The sequence below is a fragment of the Aethalodelphis obliquidens genome, unplaced genomic scaffold (assembly GCF_003676395.1).
Source record: "Aethalodelphis obliquidens isolate GAN/ISIS:26980383/991018 unplaced genomic scaffold, ASM367639v1 scaffold41, whole genome shotgun sequence".
In the NCBI taxonomy this organism is placed as follows: domain Eukaryota; kingdom Metazoa; phylum Chordata; class Mammalia; order Artiodactyla; family Delphinidae; genus Aethalodelphis; species Aethalodelphis obliquidens.
In genome coordinates this window covers 15009065-15030844 of record NW_020837985.1, presented here as the reverse complement: position 1 = coordinate 15030844, position 21780 = coordinate 15009065, and the positions used below count along the sequence as shown (strand labels likewise).

At 44.2% G+C, this 21780-nt stretch overlaps 1 protein-coding gene and 1 non-coding gene across 18 annotated transcripts in view; one reads left to right on the top strand and one right to left on the bottom strand.

Annotated features, from left to right (window-relative positions):
* Positions 1–21780, top strand: part of PTK2 (protein tyrosine kinase 2) — a 253726-nt gene that overhangs the window by 120592 nt on the left and 111354 nt on the right. For 15 of the 17 annotated variants that reach the window (XM_027077987.1, XM_027077989.1, XM_027077982.1 and 12 more), the window contains 3 exons: positions 838–917; positions 3180–3242; positions 16784–16838. In XM_027077987.1, coding sequence (XP_026933788.1) covers positions 838–917; positions 3180–3242; positions 16784–16838 — 198 coding nt within the window. The remainder of the gene's footprint in view (positions 1–837; positions 918–3179; positions 3243–16783; positions 16839–21780) is intronic. The other 2 variants (XM_027077985.1, XM_027077983.1) reach the window with 1 other exon arrangement.
* On the bottom strand, positions 8449–8555 carry LOC113605005 (U6 spliceosomal RNA). Its single transcript, XR_003427029.1, has one exon. It is a non-coding gene; the product is annotated as a U6 spliceosomal RNA (small nuclear RNA).

The following is a 21780-nucleotide window of genomic DNA, read 5'->3' as shown; positions in this document are numbered from 1 at the left end:
TATATAACAAGAGACAAGACAGACTTCCACGGAGTTCTGTATTGGTGAAATTCATAATATAATAATTGAGTGCGTTTTTTTTGTAATAAAGGTCTACTAATGAGAGGAACAGAAGTTCCTTTTTGGGGGAGGAGTAACATTTCACTTAATCGAAGTTCAGAATGAATGCTCCTTGTCATCAAAATCAATTGCAGATCTTGATCTCTTGATGCTAAGCTGTGAGATTTTACATATTTCATCTTTGAAAACATCTTCACACTGATGAGTGCTCTCAGATACTGGTATCAGTCCCTCACAGTTATTGGTTGGAAGGCCTTTGTACAATTAATTAGATCCTTCTCTATATCACACTTCAAGCATGTTGGCACTTTGCAGATGAATCACTTATAGTCGATGGTTAGGTGGAATCACACCAGTTGCAGGATTAAATGGATTTTGAAATAACGTTAGTTTTCTTTGCCTTTGCATTGAGGTCCAAAAAATGGTGCTGGGACTGTAGTTCGAGTTCAGAAAATATAGCCACCGCAAGTTTGCCTGGAAATGGAGATCTCCCTTCTTGTTTTCCCTTTGACAACATGGAGGGTAGAAAGCAGCTTGACGTTATTGTGATTCACATGATGTTTAAGTGCTCATAGATCATATATGTTCTTCACAAAGGAAGACTGTTTGACTCTTTATTCTTTGGTATTACTCATTTCATACCCAGCATCTAGCGTGATTATTGACACAGTGTGTGTAAAGCATGTAAATGGCACCCAGTAAACATTTACTTAATGACTAAGTTTAAAACATATTCTCTTACAGCAACATTATTTTACCCATTCCTTTTTACTGTAGGTGAAGAGCGATTATATGTTGGAGATCGCTGATCAAGTGGACCAGGACATTGCTTTGAAGTTGGGTTGTCTAGAAATACGGTAAGGTGGTAACTAGACATTGAGGTCTTCATTCAACAGTGTTTTCTGTTATTTTTTCTAGGTATTTTTCTTTCCTGATAAAGATTATCAATAAAATACTGAATAAAATGAGTAAACTTTGATGATACTCTGAATTATGTTGACATTGCTAATTTTAGAATCTTTTAAAATATTACATTTAGAATTGAATGATTTATAAGAGTACAAGTATGTAAGCAAGTCTAAGGCTGAGCTCCCCAATAGAACCTTCTGTGATGAAGGAAATGTTCAGTATCTGTGAGATCCCATGTGCCAGCCACTAGCCAAGCTGGATGCTGAGTGCTCAGATGTGCAGCATCTGAACATAAATAGCCATTTATGTCTAATGGCTGCCATTATGGGGGATGGGAAACTGAGAATGTATTTCTTATTTCTGATAACATTTGTCACCATTTGTCATATATTCTGTGCCACCATTTAAAACTTGGAGTGAAAGAAATATTTTACCTTTGTCAGGTATAATTTAATTAAAATTTACCCCGGCTCGGGGCTTCCCTGGTGGCACAGTGGTTAAGAATCCACCTGCCAGTGCAGGGGACACGGGTTCGAGCCCTGGTCTGGGAAGATCCCACATGCCACGGAGCAACTAAGCCCGTGTGCCACAACTGCTGAGCCTGCGTTCTAGAGCCCGTGAGCCACAACTACTGAAGCCTGCGCGCCTAGAGCCCATGCTCCACAAGAGAAGCCACCGCAGTGAGAAGCCCGCACACCGCAACAAAGAGAACCCCCACTCGCCGCAACTAGAGAAAGCCCGTGGGCAACAACGAAGACCCAACGCAGCCAAAAAAAAAAAAATTTACCCCAGGCTGCTAGTTTAAGATGTGTTGGTTAAATTAGCTAAAATTTGATTACGTGTACTCAAAACAGTGATAATTTTCCCGAGAGAGCACTGTTTTTCATATTATATAAGGCTATCAAATAACGGTTCCTACAAGGACCCAAAGATCATTAAGTATAACTCTCAACTCTTCATTAAAATTTGTTTTCAACCTTAATTATATATCCCAGTAAAAAAAAAAAAGCCATCTCTCACTGGTCTCTTCCCGTTCCTGGCCTTTACAGTTTTTGCTTGGGAAGCAAACTTGGCGCACTTTCCTTCCCACAGACAATGCTGTGATGTATTACTTGGAAGAGGGGTCCAGGAGCATTAGGCCCTACATGAATGGCATGCGTGCCTCTCTGGGTTCCCCTCCCACTCTGGCCTCTCCATGTTACGTTTATCCTTCTCCTCCTCTCCCCTGTTTGAGGTCACTGATTTTTGAACTCTGAAGGAAAAACTTGACAGAGTAGTCACCCGCCCAGCTGCCCCTCCCAAACTCCTCCCCCACATGAATAGAAAACAGGAGAACACATTAAGTGATCCTTTTTGGGCCCTTGAAAATTTTTTGTCAAAATCTAGTACTTTCGATTTTAAGTAGGCCAAAGAAAAAGTCAAATTTAAAAAGCAAAACCAGTATTCATGTTATTACAGACAAGTTTGAAACAGTCTTGTTGATTACACAGTCTCCTGGGAAATCACTTCAGGTGATTTGTAATATCTGTGTGTTCCAAAGCAGCTCGAGCTAGACCTTGTCCCTTTGTGAGATAACTGTGTACACGCAGAGAATCCCACCCACTTGGGGCAGATTTTGCAGAGAAAGGACTTGGTTCCAGTAAGACCTGAAATTGCTTGAACATGTAACTTGGAATAAGAAGTAAAATTCAGACTGTGAACACTCGGCGAGATAGGCAGCACTTCTCTGCTGCGCCTGGCGCCTGTTACCTGGACTAGCCCACTGCGATGATTCTGCTTCAGGTCCCATACTGTTTCCTTAGTAACTGTGGGTCTTCCCAGGAGCAGGTGGGGTGCGCACCGGCCACAGGGGCAGCCTGGGGTTCCTGGCACTGTCCCTTGAGGAAAGGCCAAGTACAAGTAGCGAATGTAGCTGATCTCTTTTACAGCTGGAATCTGGTTTCTCATTTTGCAAAGAGCCAGACCTGCTTCACATCAAAAGGGAACGTGAGATTGTTCAGTAGAGATACGGTCTGTGTTAACTGATTTATGCTGCATTAGGATGCAGGAAAAATGCTGCGAATCAAATTGGTTCTTTATTTGTTGTTTATCAGAATGTTTGTGGCTTAGCCGCGTAGTAGTTAGATACCCCCCTTTCACGGTTTTTAATCATTTAACATCGCAGACATTCCCAATACCAATCTATGAGTGTGTATCTTCTCTGCTTTTAGGCGGTCGTACTGGGAGATGCGGGGCAACGCCCTGGAGAAGAAGTCTAACTATGAAGTATTAGAGTAAGTGCGGCACGTCCAGGCGCTGCCTGCAAGCATTCAGAGCTAAGTCACTTTTCAAACTGTAGATTTTACTGGTTTATCTTTACTTAAAACTTAATATTAAATCTGAAACACTACTGTTTCTAAAACTTCTATATCCGGAAGAGGAAAGTTTTATTAAGAAATGAATTCTTGGTGACGTTAATTATGTTAGCAGACATTTAAATTTGTTGATAAATGTCTTAGGGTTAATATTCTTTGGCATGTTAACACAAACAATAAACTCTTCTGTCTCTGTAGATTTAACCATATTGGGATGGAGTTTCACTTCTAATTTATATTGAACTATGAAATTGTTATTATTTATATTCTCTTTATAAGTTTATTAGGGTTTTTTTTTCCCTTAGTTAAAAAAAAGTGGAAAGATGGGAGTTATTTGTTGCTTATGTATCAGAAAATTTAGGATAACTGAATATTTTTCCAATAGTGAAGTTAACAGTCGTTAGACGGTTACGTTAGAGTATTTAAAATGCATATAAGACAGAGTGGGGCTTATGTCTTGGGAGGCTGAAAGTTCTGCACTTTATCTGTTGATAATTAATTCAGCAAAAAAATCACTGATATTTGTTATTTCCAGTTTTATTTTCATTAGCAATGGTGCAACTTTTTGCCAGCACTTTTCCTGGCCATATTATTACTGAAATTCTTGCGCTATTTGGAAGATGTTACTACAGTGAAGTAAAAGGTTGTCCATAAGTACCCTGCAATAATAGAGACTTGACATGGCTTTGGGTTTTATTTGACTTTCCAGGTCAGCCCAACTGCTATCACACTGTGAAAGTATAATATCCCACCGTTTTGAAAACAAGATTTTACAGGGGAGGTATGGTCATTTGAAAATAAAAGTAGAAGTAAATATTTGGGGGAATTAGTTATGGAGCAGGTCCGACCATTTGCACTAATAACTGGTGGTAGACGTGATAGTTATTTTGCAATCACACAAGCCTCCTTTGTCCTAATTGTGACAAGTGAGGTAGCGCCCCGGGCAGCCTGTCTCGTTGTGGCGCGGATTCATCCCTTGATTTCTGGACCTACTGTATTAGCATAATGTAAGTTTCATGACAGTGTGCAGCGTACAAGGCACTCACTAAATATTTGTGGTTGTGTGTTATGGACACATCCATCACGTAATGTTGTGCCTCTTAACAGATTGAATAAGGATAAAACACGGAGTTGTTAGAGCTGAATGAAAACTTTTAGAGATCAATTGGGATATCTTAGTAGCCAGAATGATTTTAAGTAGAATTTTCCCTGCCCTTCAGTTGACAGCATAGAAGCAACAGTATCATTAATAACATTAAAAAAAAAAACAAAAAAAACTAACAATCACTGTGGTTTAGGTTTTTGTTTAAAATTGCCACATTCCTCAGCCTGAAAGACTCTTCCTACTGCTTAAAATACAAATGACTAGCATCAGAGGAATCATTGAAGGTCTTGTGTCAGGTACATGCTAGGTTTGTTCTCATTTCAAATGGAGGTTTTTGAAAAATATCCGTTTGTTTCTTTGTTTATTCGTTCATTTAACAAAGATTATTGAGCATCTGCTGAGCCCTTGGCAGCTAAGTGCTAGAGATGCAGAAGTGGATAATCCAAAGTTTTCACCCTCAGGAGGCTTACAGCTGGAAGGGAGACTCTCAGACAGTAAGCAGAGTTGTAAAATAATATAGTAGGAACTGAAGTAGAAGCTTCTAGAGGGTGTGTGGGGGGTGGTACTCCATGTCTGAGGTCTGATGGGAGATGCTGTCTAGCCTGAGTGGTGGAGAAGGAACGTGGGCAGGCGGAGGCTGCTGCTCCGGAACCAGCCAGTCCCGGGAGAGAGCGCAGCATTTGCCAAGACACAGAAACGTGGACGGTCAGTTTACTGCGGGTAGAACACCTTGCCCGTCGGGGAGGGCTGTGATGTGTGTTGTAAACAGCTCCAGGCGTTGACACGGCCTCCAGACGATTAGGTCGTGATGACTCGGTGAGCCAGGTCCGTGACAGGAGGAGCTTTGTGATGGAGAATTCCATATTCCCAAATTGGAATGGTATTAAAGAAAGTTAAAAATGGAAGTAGGGAGCCCAGAAACTGTTGCATCTTTCCTTTCTCCTGGAGGAAGAATGAGTCTCTGACGTGGACTCCATAGCAGGAGCAGTGGAGGTGGGAGTTTACCAGAGTCAGGGTCTGCGGACTGGCTGCCTGGTTGGATTGGGGTGAAGGAGGCCAAGGAGGCATCTGGGGATTCTCGTTTTCTGTCCTGGGCCAGTGGGCATGTCAGTCACAAACAATTTCGTGTTTGGAGGGAAGGAGGATAAGTTGGTTGGGACGTGTTCAGTTCTGAGGGAACATTTGTGTTATTTAAACGAAAAAGGAAACAGAAATGTTGGTTTATTTTCTATGTTATAAAATCACTAAAACCACAGCTTTAAAAAAAATCTCTGATGGTACCCAGTGCCTAGATGTTGGTTTCTAATATCATTCTTCAATGAGAGGAAGCAGGACTCCTGATCCGAGGGGCAGGGGGAGATATATGGGCCTAGAGCATCTTGTAGAGCTGGAAAGGAGCAAGCGCTTAGAAAAGCAGGTGGTGGGGCTGTGTCGGAGCATCAAATTGGAGTCCCAGTGACCAAAGGTAAGGCATTTGGGCAACAATGAATGACTTAGTTTTGGGTTATAGCCCAGAGTATGAAATAAATACCCATGGGCCTATATGAATATAAATAATTGAATAGATAAATATATAGAGAAGTGATAAATCTCCCACATAGAAGAATTCTAAGTAATATTTATATGGACACAGCCTGAGGAGGCGGATCATAAAATCCCACCCTATACTGTGGGCTCCGCTTAGTGACGTGTGTCTAAAGAATAGAGTGTGGAAGGGTGTGTGAGTAACCTGACAGTGGAGCCATCTGACAGGCGCTACCTCAGCCAGGTGGTCACGGTCAGCATCAACACCAACAGTTATGTTGATGGCATGTGTGTCCTTGGTGTGATCTGTTGAGAATGACACTTCATCTCTGTGGTCTGCTTCCCCAAAACCTAAAAACCCAATCCAGACTTGCGAAAAACAGGTAATTCTCATTTGAGGGACGTTTTACAAATTACCAAACCAGTACTACTCAAAACCGTCAAGATCTTTAAAAACAAGGCAAGTCTGAGAAACTGACACAAGCCAAGAGGAACCTAAGGAGATGTGACGATTAAATTGGATCCTGTGAAACAGAAAAGTGACATTAGGGAAAACACTGATGAGATCTGAAAGTGTAGGGCCTGTTAGTAATGATGTATCAGAACCGATTGATTAGTTACGGCAGAGGTGCCATAGTAATGCAAGGGAAAGCCAGGTGTGGGCTATTCAAGGAACTGTACTATCTTTGCAACTTTTCTGTAAACCTAAAACTATTCTAAAATAAAAAGTTTATCTTGGGAACAGTTCTCAAAGCTTTCTGAGATGCTCTTCCCGGGTTATAATCCTCCAATTTGGCTCGAATAAAATTTTCCATTTCTTAAAAAAAAAAAAAAAAGAACAAGAGAATTGGAGAGGAAAAAGCCAGCAGGCACTTAGAGATGATCTAAAAAGGTGAATCATTGTGCGAAGTTGGAGAAGGAGGGCCAGGTCAGTGGCTTGCATTGTAGCGTGCCCGGCTGTCAGAGAGTTGTCCTCAGGGCCACTGTGATGTGGACTGTGTCCCAGCCTGTCTTTGTGAGAGGCCCACGTCGGAACGGGAAGGGTAACTGAGCCATGGCAGCTGGGTGAGAGCCAGAGGTGTCATGGGAATGAAGAGAACAGGTACCTGGGGGAAATCTCCGTGGGTAATACATTTGGATGTTTTTGGCAACAAGAAAAGTCTGTAAAAAGAAAGAAAATGAAGAAGCAGGTATCCATCAAGATGGATTTGGAGCTATATTTGGAGAGAGGAGCGTTAAGTTCAAGATGTGTTTGATATCAGAGTCAAAAATTGCATTAAAGTTGGTGTGAATTTGGCTTATTTCTAAAAATTACAGAAATCGAGGCGGCAGGAGAACAGATATGTGGAAGAGGGCCCACTGGAGTATTAATCAGTGCCTCCAGAACTTCAGCGTGTCTGTGGGGTCAGTGGCATGGAAAGTGTGGGAATCACCAGACATGAATTAGGGCCAGTGACTGTTGCCACCTGCAGCCAGAACAAAGCAGTACAGCGTGATTTTGTCAATTAGAGGCCTCCTTAGAGGATACTGATGAAAACCGGAACTATCTGTTATTCCACAAATGGCCGTTGTGTAGTAGTTATTCTATATGTAAGATATTTAAATTAAGTAAACATGATGGTTAAGGAAAAGAAGGGGCAGGATGAGAGACTTCCAGTTCCCACTGTTACTGTGCTGGTTTGGGGTCCTTCATAATGGTGTGAGTTGTGTGAACTCACTACCCCATCTCAGTGTGAGAAGTGGGGCGATGGAGGGGGCTCTTGCAGCAGGTTGCTGCCCTGTTGGCTGGCTCTTCCACTCACTGTCCTGGATCAGTAAAGCCCTGGGTTTCTGTTTCCAAATCTGTAAAGTAGGGACCATGGTGATACCTACCTACGTACTGGGTTGATGTGGGGAGTTAAGAGAGAGAATCATGTCAAGAGCTCAATATAGTGCCCAGCACTGAATAAATGTTGCCCGTAATTATCATTGGGATCATTATCCAGAGGAGAGGGTTGAAACACCTTCCCATTTGGGGGCTGTTTTATATTCCTTTTGTAAATTGTACTTTTCTTCTGTTTTCCATTATGTTTATGTTTTTTTCTCATTGAGATCTTTGTCATACTAACCCATGGTTCGTAATATTTGTTGTATATATTCTCTCCCAATTTGTCTTTTATTTATTTATTTATTTAAAATTTTTATTTATTTTTGGGTGCGTTTGGCCTTTGTTGCTGTGCACAGGCTTTCTCTAGTTGCGGTGAGCCGGGGCTAGTCTCTGTTGCAGTGTGCAGGCTTCTCATTGAGGTGGCTTTTTTTTTTTTTAACATCTTTGTTGGAGTATAATTGCTTTACAATGCTGTGTTAGTTTCTGCTTTATAACAAAGTGAATCAGCCATACATATATATATTTCCCCATATCTCCTCCCTCTTGACTCTCCCTCCCACCCTCCCTATCCCACCCCTCTAGGTGGTCACAAAGCACTGAGCTGATCTCCCTGTGCTATGCGGCTGCTTAAAAATATGGAACGCTTCACGAATTTGCGTGTCATCCTTGTGCAGGGGCCACGCTAATCTTCTCTGTATCTTTCCAGTTTTAGTATATGTGCTGCCGAAGTGAGCACTGCAGTGGCTTCTCTTGTTGCCGAGCACGGGCTCTAGGTGCCTAGGCTTTAGTAGTTGCAGCACGCGGGCCCAGTAGTTGTGGCTCGCGGGCTCTAGAGCGCAGGCTCAGTAGCTGCGGTGCACGAGCTTAGTTGCTCCGCGGCATGTGGGATCTTCCCAGACCAGGGATCAAACCCGTGACCCTTGCGTTGGCAGGTGGATTCCAGGGAAGTCCCCAGGTTGTCTTTTAACTATGATTATATAGCTTTTCATCATACAGAAGTTTTTCTTTTTTAACGTGGTAAAATCTGTCCATTATTTTCATTCTGGTTTTGCGTTTCAAGACCTAATGTTTGTTCTAAAAGTTTTGTGGATTTATTTCTATTTTTACATTTCCAAATGTGTGGATATTTTTTGACTTTTTAAAAAAATTAATTAATGGCTGAGTTGCGTCTCCGTTGCTGTGCGCAGACTTTCTCTAGTTGTGACGAGCGGGGCCTACTCTTAGTTGCGGTGCGCAGGCTTCTCATTGCGGTGGCTTCTCTTGTTGCGGAGCACGGGCTCTAGGCGTGCGGGCTTCAGTAGTTGTGGCTCGCGGGCTCTAGAGTGCAGGCTCAGTAGTTGGGGCTCACGGCCTTAGTTGCTCTGCAGCATGTGGGATTTTCCTGGACCAGGGCTCAAACCCAAGTCACCTGCATTGGCAGGCGGATTCTTAACCACTGCACCACTAGGGAAGCCCTGACTTTCTTTTGAAAATTAACTTCTAGCTTAATTGCATTACGATCAGGGAGTATGGTCTCCCTGGTGATAAGAGCTTCTTTGACTTTTGTTGAGACTTTCTCTGTGGACTAGTGGAAGATCATTTTTCTCCAGTCATTTATTAGAAAGAAACTATAAACATACAAAAAGTTGAAGAATCTCCTGTTTTTGGTCTTCTCTAGTTTCACCATGTCTTAGACTTGGGTTTCTTTTTTATAAGCCCAACTTGGAACAAGATGTACTTTCCTGATTCTGTGGATTCATGTTTTTCACCTGGAAAATATATGCCATTATCTCTTTAATTGTCAACTGCATGTTTTTTCAGCCTTTATATCTCTTAACATCTTTCATTTCTATTTCTTGTGGCAGTGTGTGTGTGATTTCTTTAGATTTTTCTTCTAAATCCTTAATTCCCTTTTAAGTAGTGTCTTCTTGGCATACCCTGTCCATTTGGTTTTTCACTTCACCACTTATAATTTTCACTTCCAGAAATTCGGTTTCCTGTGTTGTGTAATACGCTCTCCATTCCTGGTAATCTCTGTTGCTCACGTATGTGATTGTGCCGTTTATTTCGTCAAGCTTTTCAGGCCAGCTGTTTTGTGCTCTGTATCTGACAGTGACCCTGGGGTTTCTGGGCTGTCTCAATCTGCTGTTCCTCTGACTTCCTGAAGCTCCCGAGTGGCTTGAATCAAAGCCTGGTGGCCCAAGACTGATGAGTGGGCCTCCGGAGTGGGCATCTGACAAGAGCCAGGGAGTGAATGGCACAACTCACCCTCCCTCAGGTCCCAGCTCAGTCCAGGTCCAGCATCCCCACCTGCGGGCGGCATTGGGTCAGCCCTCTTCACCTCCAGCACTTTGGGTGTATAGGGTGGGGTCCTACAGACCTACTTGTTTATTACTGTGTTGGTTAAACATTCATTGTTGTAGCTCAGCCTGTCTTCTGATAGCAGTTCCCTTTTTCTTAAAGTATATTGTTTAGAAATTCTTTTATATGTGTCTTCGGTGGTAAAATTCTGCTCCTGTCATCTTGTAGTTTTCTTTATTTCACCTTGTTCTTGGAAGGTGAAGATTCTTTACTCCTTCGCAATTCTAGTTTAATCGTGATATTTTCTCAGTACTGTTCCCTGGGTTCTGTCTTCCACCGCAGCTGTTGAAAAGGCCCACCCAGTGCTGTGGACGAGGTATGGCTGGGAAGTGGTTCTCCAAGCACACTGAGGCTGTCCTGCCCGGGGACCGGACCGGCAGCCAGGGCCTCCGGGGGGTCAGCATTGCCCTTTCCTACTGGTTTCTGCTAGTAGCCTAGAGCCACTTAGAAGTGTAAATATTTTCTCAGTATGGAAAAGAATTATACATCAATGCAGAATGTTTCTTGTTAGTTTATTTTGGGGTTCTGGTTTTTCTTGCCAGTAAGGAGAAAAACTGTGAAATAGTCCATATAGTTGCTTAGTTTTGCCAGAAAATGTATGGACAGTCTCTGTAATTTATAATGTACTAAAGAAATCTCCTTCAGCTTTACCACATTTCAAAATAACTGTTTTCAATTATGCAATAAATAATCAGGCCCAACTTCGGAGGGTGGGAAAAGCACTATCTAAAAACGTTTGCATTTTTTCTTTAAACCAACTAAAGAGTTAATTGGTCTCTTTTCTCTATGTCTTTCCAACCCTGGTAGGACCAAGGTGCCTCTTCTGTAGGCGGAGGGGAAGTACTGGCCGTGAATATCCAGCCGCAGGCCCAGCCACAGGCCCAGAATGTGGCCTCCCGGGGTCTTACCCTGCAGGGCGCACTCTGGAGTGTACTCAGGTGGCTCTTTTATTTACGCCTCCTGTAAATCAGAGACAGGAGTCAGATGAGCTGTGTTAAGAAAAATGTTTTGTTATCAAGCTTAAAAACTGCATTGCTGACAGTGACAAATGGAACCAAAATAAGCTAATAACACAGTGTTAAAATTATGGTTCCTATTGTGATACTGTAGAAGGAAGAAACTTATGTACCAATGATTCTTCTTCAACGTACAGAATTATACTGTGAAATTATTTTAAATGAATCACATATCTTTTCAGTTCTGCTCATTTCCTTATTAAGTGGTTTGCTTTTTTTAGAAATTCATTTTTAATCATCTTTGCATTTAATGTATTTTGCTGTAGTTGTTTGTGTAACTGTGTCTCTTCTCTACTAGAGTAAGCTGTATTGATGTAGGGACCTCCTGGTATTTCCAGCACTTAGCAAAGTGTCTGATGTTTATTAGGCATTCCATCGGTACTTCCTCAGTGAATAAATTTGTGATATAAAATTAGCTGAGGTTAATTCTAATTGTGCATTGTTTTCATTCATTTTTAAAAATTGTCTTTATTGTCAGTAATAATCTAGTGCTTTTTTTAGCTGCCTGTGATAATTTATCAGTGAAGGGGATGCTCACAGATTTGGCATGAATTGATTGACAGTGGCTTAACTGAGAAGGTACTTTCTCTTTCACATAAAACAAGTGCTAGGCAGTCAGTGCTTCTCATCACCAGGGCACTAGGCCCCTTGAATCTTGCCACCATCATCCGTAGCTGCCACCTGGTAGCCTAGGATGGCTGGTTGACCTTGCCTGTCACAAGGAGGAGGAGATGGACCTTTTCTCTCTCTCCCAGCCCCCTTTAAGGACACATATGTGCAGGTAGTGCTTTCCCTGGGAGGGACATTGGCTGAAACAGTGTCACATGGCCACACCTGGCTCCAGGAGAGGAAGGCAGCATCACCTGGTGTACCTGGCCAAAAGATGACTTCTCATTACTCAGGTTGAAGGAGAGAGAGGATCATTAAGAAGCAAACAGCAATTTCCATTGAAGTTAGAGAATTTTAAGTTTTATCAGTTTTTAAGAGGCTTAAGGTATCATTTGAGAGGTTAAAGGACCTCAGTGATATTCTTAATGATACTCAATTCTTGAGAGATTTGGGGCGAGGATAAGTTAGGGATACTGTATGAAAACGTGCATTATAGTTTTATTTTAAAGTTGTTTTTGGTTGCCTTTTTTGCTGGGGCTTTAAGTTTATGAGAGTTATGTCCACAAAGTATTAATTAGTTAAAGCCAACAGACAAGGTCTGTATCTTCTCAGAAGTAGTGCGGAAGGAGAGATAAGTTTATACTTGGCCTGAGAATTCACTTATAAGAAGCTTAATGTATGTAAATAAAGCTATTCAAGCCTCAGGCCTCCCAAGGCCTGCTGTGTCATGGGTTTTGGGCGTGAACGCATGTGTGCGCAGGACAAGGCCCCCAGGCTAGGAGTAGCTAGGCGGACCGAGTGCGCTCTAGAAAGATCCATCGGGGAGCTGGTGCGGGGTATGGACTGCTGGGCGGCACCTCTTCCCCCTGATGCGGGGAGCGGCGCCTGCTGCCTGGACCATCGACGGCGAGTGTGGTCAGGGGAGCCGGGAGGATGGCGCAGTCATGGGAGGGGGCAGAGCTCCGAAGTTGGACAGAAGGGAAAGAGCAAGACAGCCTCATCAGCCAGCAGTGGTCTGAACGTTTCATTAGAAGGACAGAGGTAAATTAAACGTTAACTCAGAAAATTCTGGTTTAAAATTGATCACAAATACAGTTTTAAGCCCCAGACACCCCAGATCTCAACGAGTAACTTTCTGGGCTCTCTCATGGTGCTGTCTCATGGTGCCTGTCACGCGCTTGCACAGCTCGCATCAGGGTCTCACCCGAGGAAGAGACCGCAGGGCGGTGACTCCCCTCTCCCCCTCCCCCACCCATATCTAAGGTGATGCCCAGTGTGGGGAAGCGGGGGAGTACAACAGGCTTGCTTTCTTTGAAGCTTCAAATCAGAGTGAGTTGCATCTTAGAGAAAAGTCGGAGGAAGAGTTACTGGGAGATCTGCTTCCGTGCATGGGCAGCCCCAGCCCAGGCTCCTGTCTGGCCCCCACTTCCTCCTGCGGGATCCGCGGTGGTCTTGCTGAGCGGGCCCCCCGGAGTCCCGGGCAGTCGTGGGTGTCCCTGTGGGGCTGTGTGGCCGGGCCCACCGCCCTCTCTGAGGAGCCCCGGGGGCCAGGGAGCCGAGGCCGAGATTTTCTTGCTGTAAGCCCACGCCACCACTGCAGGTCCTAGGCTGTGAAGTGTCCTGTCCGCCCAGCCAGCGCGGGTGCCCTTAGCCCCCATGGCTCTGAGCACCTGAAGTGGAGCCGGTGCAGCTGGGAACTAGATTGTTAACTGAATCTTAGCTAATTTAAGTGTGAATCCTTCATGGGGCTACTCTTGTGGACAGTGCGTTCTCACCTAATATTAGTATCTCGTTAACTGCACGTGTGGGTTAAGAAGGTTCCTTTGGGCTCACGTGGGAAATCTGACAGCCTGATACTGGGGTTTGGGAATTGGGGGGTGGCTGTGTCCTAAAAGTTTCATGAAAGCTAGTTTTAGTCAAATGAGTTTACCTGTATTTAGGATCTACCCTTTGATAATTATTTACATAGTAAAGAATTGCCTCATTATAAAGGCCAGTAGTTTTATTTTGTTTGTGCGACATCAGTAGTGTTTACTGTTTTGTTCATCTTACCTCACGGCTGTACAGACTTTGGGTTCAAGTGAGTTTTATGTCACATAAAGCTGAGAGCTAGCCTGCTGCCCATCAGACAGCTCCTCGTAAGCCAGTGCCCGACACGGGCTGGAGGGAGGTGGCCACGTGTGAAATGGGACAGCCTCTGTGGCCCTGCCAGGCTTCTTGGAGAGTGCTGAATGCAGATGTCTCAGGAGGCTTTCCCTAAAACCGTGAGCGCAGCGCCTGAGCTGTTTCCCAGTGTCCTCCACCGCCAAGCCTCGTAGATGGGCTTCTTGGTAAAGTTAAATCAGAATGTGTGGAGCGGGGTGGTGGTGGTATGGAATTCTCCCAGCGATTCTGTGTACTTTATCCTCATTTTTATTTTCTCACTTGCCATGTGTCCCATTTTAAAGGGTTCTAATGTATGGGCAGGTGTTACAGACTCATTATTACTCAAAAGTAGTTGGAAAAACTAAACTGCATACTTGCTAAACATTAGTTGGCCTTAGCTTTTTTTTCCTTAAATGGAGTTGTTCTCACCTTGGAAGTAAAAGTAACACCTAGTAATAGGCTTTATTTTCACACAGAAAAATTCAACCCCCTTGGTCCATCTTTAATTTTTCCATTTGTGACAAAAATGAGTATGATAAATTTTCTACTTTCCATTGGACTCTAAGAAAAATACTGGGTTGGCCAAAATGTTCGTTTGGGTTTTCTGTAATATCTTATGGAAAAACCCGAACGAACTTTTTGGCCAACTGATAGCCGCAGAGCTGTGTTGAGTAGTGGCAGCTGATGGTCTCACCGTGGGGAAGAGGGCATCCCTGGCCCTGGTGTTCCCTGCCCCCCATCCAAAGACTTCCGTGGCCAGCTGCCTCCTTGAGATCTCCACCAGGAGGTCTTGTGCACCCTGCTCGACCCCTCTCCAGAAGCAGAAGTCCCAGGAGGCACGCCTGGGCCCCCGGCCTTCCTCTTCCTGGTGCCTCGGCCTTCCCTTGTCACCTTTCATTCAGCGCTGCTGGCTCTGCGTCCAGAGCATCCCTGAGCCTCTGCTGCCCACCCTCCCTCCCACCACCCTCCTCCGGGCTCCCAGCAGAGCCTCCCTCATACCTGCCTTCCAGCCTGTGTCCTCCCCTCCTCCCTACAGCACGTCTGCTCTTGGCACCATCAGGTCACGCCTCCCTCTGCTCATGATGACGGCTAGTCAGGCCTGTAGACCAGACTCTCGCCAGACAGGAGGGGCATCCCGGGTGCTTCCGGGGGAAGGGGAACTACCCGTGTAGAGTTCTAGGGACTTAACACATTCTCACTGTCTCCTCAGCACCGCCGTTGGCAGCAGGGATTAGCATCCCTATTTTACACGTGGGTCACTGAGGTTGACAGGAATGAAGGCATAGCCAAATCCTCCTGCGGCAAAGCCAGGATTCCAGTGCAGGGCTCCCTCTGTGAAAATAAGTTCTTTATATTATGGAACAGCTGCCTGCAAAGGCAGATAGGGAAGAAAGTGCTCAGGAATAATGCCTCTAAGATTCTAGGGTGTTGGTTTATCTTTTATGTGCTCATTTTGCTACTTCCCATAGTGATTAGCACCCAAATCCTTAAAATGCAAAGTTCCTGTCTTTTTAGGAGGCAACAAAAAGTGGAAGAACTTGGGTGGACACTTTTCCCTGTTCATATCTGAAAAGATAAGGAAGGGAAGTTATAAACAAAAGTGGTTAGAAAAATAAATGGAAAGCCAGGAGTTACATGAACTTGCTGATAAGTAAATCCAGAAAACAGTGTGTCATAGGAGCTGAGGAGGGACTGTGTACGGGAGCAGTGAGCAGCGTCATCCTCATCACCACAGAGCGAAAACGAATATGAGAACTGAGACCAGGAGTTAGCAAGGAGTTCGTCGGTTTAGGTACCAACTAGTAGAGTATGGAATAGGGGATTAAAATGTTCGGATCTAGAGTCAACCATATAAACTCTGACATGTTTTCTATGGTTTCATTGGTAATACTTGCTAACTTACAATTACGTGTGAAGAAGTCATCCCTGCTTTATTTTTTTAATATACTTTATGTTCATTTTATTTTTTTATGTAATCCTGAAAAGGTACCTTTATTTCGCTTTTCTCCTTCTTGATCCTTTCATATTTTCCATGTGTCTCCTGATAATCTTTCATGTCTAGAGGCTTTATTTCATCTTACTAGCGCACGATTGCCCTCTAGTGGCCAAAAGCCTGGCTCACTTAGTACCCAAAGTAAGTAGAAAATGAGAGTGAGCCGTTCTTTCCATCGGTTTTCTTGGCCGGAATGCTTTGAGGCTCTTGTTACTAACGATTGATTTTGTAGCTTGGTCTAAAGAAAATGACTGGGATTTTCAGCATTTCCACACATTCAGCTTTTTGACCTTAGACCACTCACTTAATTTCTCTTTTTTTGTTTTGTTTCCTGTGTGAAACTGAGATTATAAACATTGATTAATGTTAATCAAAAAGTTTATTTTTAAAAACAGTCAACCTTTAGGATTAATCTAAGGTATTTAAGCTTCCCTGCTATATCCCAGATCTTTCCCTAATCAGGCCAGTCTACTTTCTATACAAATACAGTGCGTTACCCAGTTGGAATCGAGGTTTATAAGGCTAACCTTCAAACAATGCTCAAAGAAGAACAGTTTGTTTACTGTTGTAATTTACAAAGAGGCAATATTTTAGAGGGTTTGCAATAGTAAGGCTTAAAAAAAAAAGACTTTCTACCTAAACCAGCTTGTATCGGTGTTTCCTGCACAGATCTAGAAAATTACTTGTCCCACCTGTTCCATGACTGTGCGGGTACATTGGAGCTTTATTATACTTATTTCCTTCTAGAATAACATGTGGAAGGGTAAATAATTTAAACTGCTTTTATGTTCCTGCGACAATGTCGTGTTATTCATCGATTTGGTGGTGTTATTTGTTAATACACTTCTTTTTGTATTTCAGAAAAGATGTTGGTTTGAAGCGATTTTTTCCTAGGAGTTTACTGGACTCAGTCAAGGTAATTAGTCTGCTTTATCGTAATAGGCGACCGCGTTAGGCGGACCCCTCCCCCGTGGTATGCGGTTTTCTCCTTTACGTGTAGAAGTCTTAATATAAAAAGCTGACAGTTATTCTAGTCATACTGATGGCAAGCAGATTTTTAAAGGTGTAGCATCCTGCCAGAAAACCATGGTCTCGCTTCTTGGTTGTGAGCGCATCCGGCCAAGTACAACACCAAGAAGGTTGCGTTCACAGCGGTCCTCGTCGCCTAAGTCTTTACGGTCTTGGGTATTTTGACACACGAAAGTAAAGAAGCGGCACGCAAAAGAGCCATAGTGGCAGCTGTAGCGTGTGTGCGCGCATGCGTGCGCGTGCACGCGTAGAAGTGTGTTCTGGAGGTCTGTCTGCTCTCGTTTCGACCAAGGGCACTCCTCCCCGTTAGTAACTCTTGCAGGACACCAGTTCCTGTCTCTGCCTGTAGCTCCCACTGCAGGGGAGGGGACACCGGGGACCCGAGGTGTGGTTCCCCAGCCCATCCAGAACATGGTCCAGTGTGGTGTGAGGACGCAGCTTTGGATCAAGGTAGAGTCCAGCTCAGCTGAGCTCTGCCATTTCCTAGCCTCATGGTTTTGGACCTGGTTTCTTATTTCCACAACGAAGAAAATAATATTTTGTAGGGTTGGTGTGGCTGTTCAGCAGATCGGTGTGTGTATGTGTATAAACTGCTACCACAAGTACCTGTCACAGTGCAGTTTATAGACTGTGGCTGTTACTGCTCTGACTTTCTATCACAGAGGACATGTTCCACACTAGAGCAGCCATGTGGAAGACCATCCCACTCACTGAGGCCCAAGTGGGATAAGACAGAACACAGTGGTTCAAAAACTGGCCCGGAAGCCAGACTGCCTTGGTGAAAGTTGTGACCCGATCACCTTGAATCACTTGGGACTCAGTTTGACCTGGAGAGTGAGGCCCTGGCGTGGGCGCAGAAGCCCACCCTGTGCATCAGCCTGCCCTTTGCTGGGTGGACCCAGGGGGAGACGTTCACAAGTGTAAGACACCGTTCCTCACGGCATTTACCCCATCACTGGACAGAGAAGTGCACCACCCAGTGTAAAAGTAGAAAGCAGGAAAGGATACGAAAATGGCTATATCACATTAATAGCACCATCAGTGCTCAAACATTAGTCCCAGGGTGGCCTGAGAATTACTGTGAAGTCTCCTTAGAGCTGTGTAGATAAGCAGTTATCACAGGAGGTATGACTGCTGGCATTTGGGAGCCCAAGAAGTTATTCTGTATTTAAAAAGGATCCTCATACTCCAAACAAGCCACCCGAGGTCCACGTCACAGGTGCCATGGTGTGAGTGTAGCCGAGGTGAGAAGGCCCCGGGGAGGTCCCCCATCGCCGGCTCTTCTAAAGCTCAGCCTCGGCGTCCTCTCCCGTACAGACTGCTCACCTCCCTAGGGGGCTGCAGAAACATCCTCCACCTTAGGGCCCTGCTCAGGGTCTTAATTTTTAATTTTACTTTCTCAGGTTTTAATTACTAGATATTGTTTGCATTTTGTCTGCCTGCTTCCACTATATTTTAAGATCCACGAGGACAAAGATAACATCTGCTGTGTTCTCTGCCCTAAACCCTGTGTTTGGCATAATCCCGGGCACACAGTAACATTCGCTAAATCTTATTTAAGTGAAAAAATGAATGAACAAGTTTAAGGGCCACTTGAAAGATGACTGGACTTAGAGGAGGCACTTTCCAGGTAGAGGGTACCGTGTGGAAGGAGGCATGAGAATAGCGCAGGTGATGATACTCCTTCACAAAGTAGAAGAACCGGAAGGCTGGAGAAGCTCGTTTCCCTGGGCAGCCCACTCTGACCCTGCTGTCACTCCAGAAACGTCCCCATTCCTGCACAGGACTTGTCCCCTCCAGGTGTCTTTCAGGCTGTCCCTCAGGACCCAGCCTGACTGGCCTTCCTCATCCTCACCCTGCTGCCGACCCTGATTCGCTTCTGCTGCTGTTTGAGCTCCACCGGGCAGTCAGGTCAGCCCTGTGACTAGAGCTCAGACACTGTGGTCGCCTGCGTGGACGTCAGTACTCAGATGAGAGCACGCAGGGGCCCTGGGTGTTCATGGCAGGGGAGGGACATGGTCACCTTTTGGACTTTAGAACATAAACCTGACAGCAGCATGGAGGACAGATCGAAAGCAGCAACACTCCAGCCAAGAAGGCTTGGAGGTGATTAAGGTGATCAAGGTGAGCAGTGTCAGCCCCGGAGGCAGTGGTGGCCGAGCCTCGTGTGTGTACGGGTAGTGGAGGGGAAGGAATTGACCCTTGGGAGCTTGAGAAAGCTTCGCGAGCCAAACAGATAGCACTTGTGTTTTCTGAAAGGTTCAGTTGCTGCTGATTTTGATGCCAGCAGGGAGAACAGAATTGACTTCTAGCTTCTGTTTCTTAGGTACAGATTCGTCTAGTGTTTCATTTCTCACACGCTTTCTAATATAAAGGAAATCAGTATACTTTTGTAAAACAAATAATGTATATTTGGCTTCTTAAATAGCTTAATCAGTAGCTCATATCCTTATGCCAAAAATTTTTCACCTTCTATGTAAATTCTTTCAACTGATTGCCGTCAGACTCTTGTGGGTATGACTGACATAAACATATACCCATAGGTATGTAACAGCTACAGTACAAATTAGGTTGTGTTCAGACAGTCTCCTCTTCAAAACTATTGCCAATGAAACTTCAACTAACAAGAAATTCACATCAGCTTCTTATTTGTCCCGGACTAGCCCTATAGAATGGCTAGACCAATTAGTATTTGCTTTTCCAAAGGCCATTTTGTTTTATATGCCTTTTTCCCTTCATATCTAGACTTCTAGAAGATCATTTGTAGTTAATGCTCACGTTGAAGTGTTGAAAGGTTACCTTGTATTTGATGGAACTTAAGCTATGATTGATTGATGGCAAAACAGGATTGGGGTATATGTGCCCGATTACTAAGGATAATTTACAGTATATTTAAATTTTCTGACTCTTTGATCTCAGTAGTGCCAGAGGCACATTTTTAAAAACACTGTACCAGCAAAACTAACAAGTCAATCCCAACCTGAGGGTAGTCTACAAAATTGACAGCTAGGCGATGGGGAGACATGAGTAAATGCAGTGTGGGGTCCTGGAGCAGTGAGAGGGCGTCAGTGGGCAAACTAGGGGCTCTGAGTAAAGTCCGCAGCTAGCGTGTACTCTTGTACCAACGTTGGTGTCTTAATTTTAACGGATGTTCCAGTGTCGTGTGAGATGTTAACTTCCGGGGCAGGTGATGGGGGGAGGTGGGCACTGGACGAAGGGCAGGAATTCCGTACTGTCTTTGCAGCTCTTCTGTAAATCTCAAATTACGTTGCAAATAAAATAGCCAAATTTCAACTTATTTGAGTATAATTCACAGTAGAAATCTAATTTCAGAACTAGAAATGTTGCAAGATCAATAGTTACCAGTTTTTTGAAGTTTCTGTACTTCAAGGTAATAGAATGGTTTCCTAGGGTCCTATCAGGAGCACTTAGTCATTCCCATCCCTGTGGTTAGCACGGAAGTGCCTGGCTCAGCAGTCATTCAGCAGCCAGCTCCTGGCATCTGCTGTGTGCCAGGGAGAATGAAGCCTGGGGTCAGCACAGAAGTGGCCGTCTGGTCTGGGCTCCTGTAAGTAGGGTGGAAAAAAAGCACGCTTCAGACGTACACACGCACACACACACACACACACACACACACACACAATGGAATGTTACTTAGCCATAAAAAGAAGGAAATCTTGCCATTTGCAGCAATGTGGATGGGCCTTGAGGACATTGTGCTCAGTGAAATAAGTCAGACAGAGACAAATACTGTGACCTCACTTATATGAAAAGAAAAAAAGCTCATAGATACAGAGAACAGGTTATGGTTGCTGGAGGCTGGAGTGGGTGAAATGGGTGCAGGGCTCAAAAGCTACAGACTCCGGTTATAAGTAAGTCCCAGGGATGTGATGTACAGCATGGTGACTGTAGTTATTAACACTGTTTTGCATATTTGAAAGTTGCTAAGAGGGTACGTCTTAAAAGTTCTCATCACAAGAAAAAGAAATGTGTCACTATGTGAGGTGATGGGTGTTAACTAGACTTACTGTGGCGATCGTTTCACAGTATATACAAATACTGAATCATTATATTGTACACCTGAAACTAATACAACGTTATACGTCAGTTATAGCTCAGTTAAAAAACACACTTTGCATGCACTGTTAACGTATCTATGTTTAGCATTTGATAGGTGGGGAGATAATTCCTCAGTTAATGTTTCTTAGCCTGTTACTCTTTTCTTGCATGTTTTCTTTAGCACTACATTATAACTTTTTCATCCAGGAAGCCCTCGGAGTCCATTGTTGCTAGCAGCATCTGATAAAGATTAGGTTGATTAATATGCAATTATTTTTGTTGTTCAGAGGCTGAATAGCAGCAATGTCCGACGATTCATCCTGGTCATACTGCCTCACTTTGAGTGGCTTTCTCTCTGTATATGAATTGGTTTAAGACTGACTAGCATTGATTGATAGATGCCTTGTTTCCTAAGTCTGGGCAAACACAAAGCTGATGTTGAAACCCTATAAACAGGGAAGTGTATTGATTAATATCAAGAGATTCTAGGGAGTCAGATTTTGTGGAATTTTTTTCCTTACTGAGAAAGGAGAAAGAACTGATGCTTTCTGAGGCATCCTTCTTAGAAACGAATCTGGGGCTCCTTTCAGATAGCGAGGGTTTTGTAGTTCCTGCCCAACACTGGTTGCTGCAGGCCGGAAATCTCAGTCCTCTTGGGTGGCCACATTGGAGTAGAGACCCCGAGAAAGCTCGGGCACTCACTCCCGGCCAGGTGCACCCGCTCTCGCTTGGCGGGGTGTCCTCAGGAAGCCAGCCCTGAATGGGCGCGC